The sequence below is a fragment of the Mirounga angustirostris genome, unplaced genomic scaffold (genome assembly GCF_029215605.1).
Source record: "Mirounga angustirostris isolate CCGP_5_RB_7025 unplaced genomic scaffold, mMirAng1.0.hap1 SCAF_13, whole genome shotgun sequence".
NCBI classification, from domain to species: Eukaryota; Metazoa; Chordata; class Mammalia; order Carnivora; family Phocidae; genus Mirounga; species Mirounga angustirostris.
The window spans coordinates 2,407,734-2,415,875 of NW_026991721.1; the positions used below are offsets into that span (position 1 = coordinate 2,407,734).

General features: G+C 60.3%; 1 protein-coding gene across 3 annotated transcripts in view; it reads right to left on the reverse strand.

The window, feature by feature from the left end:
- The window catches only part of CARS1 (cysteinyl-tRNA synthetase 1), a 46,178-nt gene extending 38,860 nt beyond the window's left edge, over positions 1–7,318 (reverse strand). The window contains exon 1 of one of the 3 annotated variants that reach the window (XM_045893045.2): positions 7,205–7,318. In XM_045893045.2, coding sequence (XP_045749001.1) covers positions 7,205–7,229 — 25 coding nt within the window. In that variant the 5' untranslated portion in view covers positions 7,230–7,318. The remainder of the gene's footprint in view (positions 1–7,204) is intronic. The other 2 variants (XM_064576024.1, XM_045893044.2) reach the window with 2 other exon arrangements.
- Between the last annotated feature and the right edge of the window lie 824 nt (positions 7,319–8,142).

Genomic DNA, 8,142 nt, shown 5'->3' on the forward strand with positions numbered 1-8,142 from the left:
CCCAGACATCGCCGGGCTCCTGCTCTTCCTCAGGGCTCTGCTGGGTGTCTTCTTTTTGTCAGGTCTCCCTGGATGCTGTTCCAACCAGAGCCCGGACCCCCTTCCTGCTTTCTTTGTCCTCACGCCACTTCTTTATGTCTGCCCCACACCCCACTTTATTCACTTAGCATATACCTTCAGCATCTAGAGCTAAGCCCAGAACATTCTAGATACTCAACGCATTCGCTGCATGAACAGGTGAGCAAGCAGCAGAATGGGAGCTCACAGGACAGCCCTGCCTGAGGGGCTGGGGGTCACCCGCTGTGTCAGGGCCTCAGGGGCCCTCTCCCAGAACACAACCCACCCACCCACACAGCACACGGCAGCAACCAGATTTCCCATAGGCTGAGTCTAAAGTTGCTTTGAACCCCGAAGGGCTTGCCCAGCCAGAGCCCTGCTGCCCAGAGGTGCACACCTACAGGGGACGTTGCTTTTGTTCACTCTAGACCTACAAGGAGAACAAGCCACTTTCCGTGTCCACTCTTGGGATTGTTGAAGCAGAGAGAGACCCGGAGGCGGCCCCCTCCCTGCTGAAGGTGCCAGTGCCCCCCGCTCTCCCTCCTTCCCTTGAGCAGGTGGCTCTGAGGACCCAGCCCAAGGGCTCTCGGGGAGTGGCCCCTGCATCCCTGTTGCTCAGATTCTGTCTAAGGCCAGGAGGAAAGTTCCAGGCGGGTCTGTGCCCCCCGCTCTCCTATCGAGGGGCCTGCCTTTGTGACCCCACCTCACAGCCCCAGGCGGGGAATCGGGCTGGAGGTGAAACCCAGGGAGAAGGGAGGCCGTGCTTGCCTGAGAGCTCCAGGAAAGCCTAACTCTAAGTATCAGGCTTCTTGAGCATTTCCCGCACAGCATCTTGCTCCCAGGGAACTTCTACTTCACCTGGCCAGCTGCCTCCAACAGCTGAGCGGCCTGTCAGGCGGCTGTTGGCACGCTCTCGGTGAAGATTAAGTCCAGTCAGATCAAGGAGAGGACCTGCCAGCGGTGTGGGCAGAGCTGGGGCAGGCTCTCCTGCAATCTGCTGTCCTCCCTGCGCCGGCCCCCAGCGCTCCCTGTCCCCGTCTCCTCTACAGCCACCCTGCCGCCCAGCCCCGGGAGGGCGGGCAACGGAGCGAGGCCAGTCCACTCTGATCCGGCCCGCCCCGTCTCCTCCACAGCAAGCAGACAGGGACACACACCTCTCGCTCGGACCGTGTTCTAGTGAACAAAGCAGACCCCCAGGCCCGCGCCCAACGTCGAGCGGGCTTACAGCCGATTGGTATTTCCCGCCTTTTTTCCCACGTGTCCTCCAATAAGTATACGCTATTTTTAAAATAAGTACAACAGGTCAAACGTCCCACCCACCATGCTGGCTTTAAAACACTGGTGAGGGACTTAGGGAACTCTTGAGCTGCAGGGCGGCGGCTGGGCAGGGCACCATACATGGCAGTGCTGGGGCTCAGTGCTGGGGCTCGGTGCCGGGGCTCTAGTGCTAGGGTTCGGCGCTGGGGTTCAGTGCTCAGGCTCGGTGCTGGGGCTCAGCCCTTGGGCTCAGCGCTGGGATGCAGTACTGGGGCTCGGCACTGGGGCTTGGCGTTGGGGCGCAGCGCTGGGGCTCCTGGCCTTCTCTCCGCCTCCGTCATATAGGCTCAGAACAACACACGCCTCGTAAAAGCCACTGCGTCTTGTGAAATTACACCTGGCACACAGCCAGGCCCCAGTTTGCCACTTATTACGCTTGCCCTGTGTCATTATCATAAGGGCCCCTGAAGTCAGAGACTACACACGCATTTAAAATCCACCGTCCGGAGCAGCCGAGGCCGTCGCAAGGGAGGGATCTTCTCGGGATGGGCAGGCGCAGTGCCAGGGCGCACCGCCAGACGGAAGGCCCCCGGGCTGCGGGCGGGGCAGTCCCTGAGCTGCGACTGTGGCCGGGCACTCAAGCGTGTCTTGAGGAAACCAACAAGACCAAGTCAGCCTTGAAATGGTCATGGTTTTGGCCAGACCCCCGAGGCGAGATCAGATGGCGGGTGGTACGCAGGAGCCGCACGCGAGGCGGTGGCCCTCGCTGAGGCGGCAGCACGTGCTGGTGCACACGCCGGCCCTCGCCGCTGTGGAGGGCACGTCCGCCTCCAGGTCAGCCTGCGGCGGCCGTGCTGCTCAGACAAACGCCAAGGGAGAGACACCTACCGATCACGGGAATGTCATTACGTGCGTATCCAGTTTGGATTGATCTGTTATCCAGTTTCTCCGATTTAAGCAGCCGAAGCCTTTATAAAACATCTCCCGAAATCACACAAACAGAACAGCCAGGCAATCTCTCAGCACGGGTATCGAACCAAAAACCACATGATATGAACTGCAGTCCTGACAGGACGAAGTGCGTCACCTCTCCCTCTCCTCGGTCCCTGTCGCCAGCATTTAAACCTGCCTCTGTCTTCCTCCTCTGCTCCAGGCCCAGTGCATCTGCCGGGCCCACCGGAACCCTTCAGAATCAGAACCTGGGGGGTGAGGTGGGCCCACAGTGGGTACCTACACCAGCTCCTCGGGGGCCCCTGTGCTGGCCCAGGACCTGCAGACCTCCATGTGCGAAGAGCCCCAGGCAGCTTGCTGAAGGGCAGACCCCTCGCAGCAGGCCTAACTTCCTCATAAGCTCCCAGGCCAGGTCTGTCTGTTTCAAAGACCAGCCTGGGCTCCGGGAGGTGAGCACCCCTCACCCACTCCCTGGCACTGCATACGTGGCTAAGGACCACTCTGGGCCTCGTCCTGCAGTGCTCCGCGCACCCAGCCCTACAAACCACGCCCCTTCCACAAACACTCCTCTGGCTCCCCGGTTGCCCTCCTGCAGCGCCCCCCTCCTGGGTCCCCTCCACACTGTTTCCTGTCGGGATGCTCAGCTGCCCAAGTGGCTCTCAGAAAGGGGACTGGACAAGGTTTCCCAAACGTATCCCTTCTCCACACTGAATCTCGGAGAGCAGAGAGGCACGTACACCCCTGCTCTCCACCACCTGAGGGAATGCCACCCACTCCCAGAGCCCAGGGTGTCCTCCCACAGGCCAAGGGCTCCTGACGTCTCCTCCAGCGCCCTCTCCTAAGCACCAGCCCCTCAAGTCCGACTATCACTCATCCACGGGCACCCCTAGGCATCGTGCCTTGCCCCCCAGACCTGGGCGCAGGTCCCGGGGAGCGGCATGGCCATCGTCCCCTACTGGGCTAAAGCTTGGGTGCTCGGCTCTTACCCCCGCACCACCCACCCCCAGCACCAGCCCTGGCCCCTGAGCCTGCCCCTCTCATGCCACGGCTGCCATGGCTGCCGCTGTCCTGCTCCGCCTGCACGTGGGGGAGGGGCAGATGATCTTTCCAAAACCCAAAGGCAAGACCTAAACTCCAAAGATGTGCGCAAGGCCCTTGCAGACCCGGCCCTGCGGCCCATGTCTGGCCCTCCTCCGCCCCCTGGCCTCAGGAACCTGGGGGAAAGCAGAGCTCTCTGCCAGGAATCCCCACTCCGCTTTCTTCCTCGGGGCTCAGCCTCCACCCCACTTGGGATCTGGCCTGCCCCTCCCTCCCTTCCTCAGGAGCAGAGTGCTGGGGGCTCCGTCTCCGGGCTCTGGGCCTGGCCAGCAGAACACTGCCCACTGCTGCCGCTTGCAGGTCTGGCCCGGTGGAGCCGCCCCCGTGGTTCCCCACACTCCCATCTTGCCCGTGGGCTGGCTGGCAGAAAAGGACGCCGCCGAGGTTCTGTCAGCTCACAGTCACAGAGCTCGTACTCTGAACGAGCTCGCAGTTCTCGGCCCACCAAGCAGCACATGCTCTGGGACGGGACCAAGGAGGGAGGCCATCCGTTCCAGCCCACCCCGACATTGACCTGTCTTACGGGTCTCGCCCTCCACTGGTGTAACCCACCTCCCTACTGGATGGAAAGCCCCGGAGAAGCTGCGACAGATCGCCCTCGTCTGCGGTTGGACCTCCGGCACCCAGCACTGCCTAGCAAAGCAGGTGCTCAACGTATACTTAGTGAGGAAATAAATATCCGAGGGAATCTTTGTGAACTGCTCCGGGACACTTTTCCACTGACATGGACGACATAATGCTCTCACCTGGCGCTTTCACTTTCCCGCGTCTTTCACAGACCTCTCGTTAGAATCACAGTCTGCTGCCCGGGTGACGAGAGGGCGGCCAGACGGCACCACTGCCACCACGACACTGAGATGGCTTAAGCTCCACCCCAAGGGCACCATCTCTTACAACTCTTACATAAAAGTAAATACTCGCAAACATGGAAACACAAGTTCAGAGACAAGCAAACATTTGTAGTCTATAAATACGGATGCTTCATTTTTCTTCGGGAAACGCAGCAAAGCCTATTGGCTTTATCTCGTGTGCCCTTACACACACTCTGGACTGGGGGCTCTGGCTGTTATTCTGAATGGAATCATTCAGATTATCATCAAAAGCAGCACAGGATGGTGGCTGAGATCCCCGCTGCGGTCAAACTGCCAGGGCTGGAAGCCTGGCTCGGCCTCCGGCTAGCTGTGTGACCCTGGACGAATCACGCAACTTCTCACAACGTCAGGATTTCTCGCCTGGACAGGCAGATAAGGGCAGTATCGACCACAAGGCTACTCTCAGGATGAAGCCACAACAGATGCATTTAGATGGATGCCTGGAGAAGAAAAATGCTAGCTATACGAGGGTTACAAAGACCCTTTGAAGTACTGAGCATAAAGAATCAAACAGCAAGTTTGACACAAAACCACTGAAGACTGCCTGGAGCCTGCAGCACAAGGCCTCTGAGAGGAGCTCCGTGCGACCAGGCGTCCTCAGAGAGGGGACTTGTCTTTCTAAAGCAAGTGGAACCTGGAATGGGATGCGCACCTTCGAGCAACAAAGGAGAAGCTGCAAAACCAGTGTCCGCACAGGGAACCACACAGATGTTCTGAATCTACTTAAGGAAGAGCTGAAATGGGAAGAATATTCTAAACGAGGATGTCCTTGAAAAGCCTGGGGAGGGCACCTGGGTGGCTCAGTCAGGTGGGTTGAGCGTCTGCTTCGGCTCAGGTCATGATCCTGGGGTCCTGGGATCAAGCCCCATGTCAGGCTCCCTGCTCAGCGGGGAGTCTGCTTCTCTGCCCCTCCCCTGGCTCATGCACACTCTCTCTTTCTTGCCCGCTCTCAAATAAATAAATAAAATCTTAAAAAAAAAAAAAAAAAAGCCTGGGGAGATGGTCACTTTTGATGAATCCAACCTTAGGAATAAAAAACTTTCAGAAACTGGAAACCAAGCATATCTACAACTCTAGCACCCATACACACCCTTTCCTATTTGATTTTATTTCCTGTTTCCTCAGGGGATGACCACAGGTTCTTGACCTCGGAGGAAGCCTAGGGACAGGTGGGTGGGGGGCACCAGGAAAGGAAGAGCAGGTGGGCTGCGTCCTGGGCCCAAGCACTGGCTGAGAGGTACTACCCTACGGCACAGGACTAGAAAAATCCATCAGCTGTCCAAACTGGGGGCTCAATTCCAATCTATAGAGCAATCTCCAAAAACAGGCCAATTCTTACCAAGCCTCCAAACACCTGACTTGCTAAAGCAATTAAAAGAAAAAACCCAACATGTCATTTATGTCCACAAATGAAACAGAACCACGCTTTCATTAAAAAACAAAAAAGAACAGAGAAACAAGCTCCAGGTTTCAATCCAGACACACAGCGTCTGTCCTGTGCCAGGTGCTACTCTAAATCCTTTCCAAGGGATGACCCCTTAAGGGTCCACATCCTCTGAGGTGGCACGCTTGGCCCCCCGTGCTCTGAGAAAGGGGCAGAGGGGCGCCTGGGTGGCTCAGTTGCTGAGCGTCTGCCTTCGGCTCAGGTCATGGTCCCGGGGTCCTGGGATCGAGCCCCGCATCGGGCTCCCTGCTCTGCGGGAAGCCTGCTTCTCCCTCTCCCACTCCCCCTGCTTGTGTTCCCTGTCTCACTGTGTCTGTCAAATAAAATCTTTAAAATAAAAAAAAATTTTTTAAAAAGGAAGGGGCAGAGCTGGGAGCCCAGGCGCGCCACACCGGCTCCGGGCTCAGGGCTGCTGTTTCACTGGAGGCGGGGTGGACTTCTCAGGCTGCCTGGCTCTAGGGAAGGTGGGGACAGTCCTGGCATCCAGGCACGCCTGTCGGGGGAGGTACAGTGAGCCTGGTATGTGGGTGCTGGTGTGGGGCAGCAGCCCGTCACGTGGGTGCCTCCCACGTCACAGGGTCACCCGGGTGGTCAGAGCTCCCCACCTGGGGGCCCAGAGCACCCAGCGGCAAAGGGCACACACACAGCCTAAAGTGTGGGCAGGCTGGAACACTCCCACATCATCTTCACCAGCCAAGAGCAGTGAAACTCTAGGTCAATAATCTCCAGACGGGAATCCCGGCGACAATCTCTCGACTTGCCAGAAGTCACAGCCCTACTTGCGGGTCTGTGGGAAAAGATCCAGCGCTCTTCCAAGCTGGCCTGCGGACGCGTTGGTCCAGGCGCTGGTGACATCAGAGCCCGGGGTGGGCAGAGCTGCGCCCTGAGCCTCCCGGGAGGCAGGCAGTAAAGTGGGGTAATAACGCACTGATCAAGCAGGGCCCAGTGGCCACCGTGTGTGGGGCCCCAGATGAGAGCCTTCATAAAACCCGACGCCTTTCATGTGGGTGTCTGCGCACCCCCGCTTCTTGCGCCCACCCCCGGCTTGCTGCCAGGCTGGACGCCAACTGAAACACCCCCGCGGCTCTGCCTGTCCCCAGATCCCGCGCAGACACCAGCTAGGGGAGGTGGGGCAGCGCTCCGGGGTGGGGCGCCTGAGGACCCCCGCGCAGCCCGACCGAGAGGCTGAGGACGGGGGCCTCGAACCCGCGCGGAGCGCACAGATGTCCAGCGGAGCGCGGGGAGCGCAGGCCCGGGCCGGGGACCCGGGGAGGCTCAACGTCCGCCAGGTCGCTGCGGGGACACGCCGACCCCCAAGCCCGCCCCGGGGAGAAGGCCACCCCCAGGACCGGGCCATCGTCCGCACGCTGGCCGAAGGAACCCGCCGACACCCCAGGCCCGGGGTCCTCACCCGCCCGGCCAGGAGACCCGCCGACCCAGGGCGAGGGGCCATGCTCCGCCCACCCCGGGGACCCGCCGGAACCCCAGCGCGGGCTCGTCGCGCCGCCCCGCCGCGCGCACTCACCCTGCTCCCCAGAGGCACCTGACATCTTAGAAATCCCAAACCTGCCAAAGGCCACAGCTTCCCAGAATCTGATGCAACCGCCGCCCCGGAAGTCCCACCCACCGCCCCGCCCGGCTTCCGGGACACGCCCGGTCGCCGGGCAACCACCGCGGACTCGGGCCGCCGCCGCCTCGGGGCATGCTGGGAGTTGTAGTTCTCCCTGCTCCCTAGAGCATCCGGGGGGGACACCCGTTCCATTTGCCGACCTAGGAGGAGACCCGTTGCCGCCCGGGCGCGGGGTTCGGTGCCGGCGGGGGGTCGGGGGGGTGATGTGTGTGTGTGTGTGTGTGTGTGTGTTGCAGTTCGGCCTCGGGAGACAGGCATTAAGGACACAGCTCACGCACGCTTGCTGAAGTTAGCATTGCACCCAGGGGCGTGGGGACAAGCCCCAGCCCCAGCCCCAGCCCCAGCCCGCTGGTCCAGAGACAGGGCCGTCCAGAGACAGGAATGGGCTGGCCAGGACGGAGGACTAGTTGGAAGGAAGCTCAGAGGATGGGATTGCGGATGGGTGGGAAGTGCATGCCAGGGAGAGGGCTGTCCAGCAGATGACCCCCGCAGAAAGCAAGCCACTGAAAACTGCATGTTAGTGCAGAACGCAAAGAACAGCCCTGGCAAGAGATGGGGCCTGAGGCACAGGCCAGGGCTCGACCTTTTGGAGGCATCTTGTAAGCAGAGTCAAGAATGGCACGGAGCCGCTGAAGGGTTCCCACAGGACCGGGCACGGCTGGATTTGTGCTTTAGAACGCTCAGAATGCCCAGGGTGGCAGAACGAACTAGAGAGACCCGGAGGACAGCCAGACTGAAGCCGTTCAGTCGTCTAGAGGACAGTGAATGGTGGCCTGGACTAGCGGGGTGAGCACATAGTCCGGGGAGAGCCCCAGGAAGCAGCAAACCCTGGC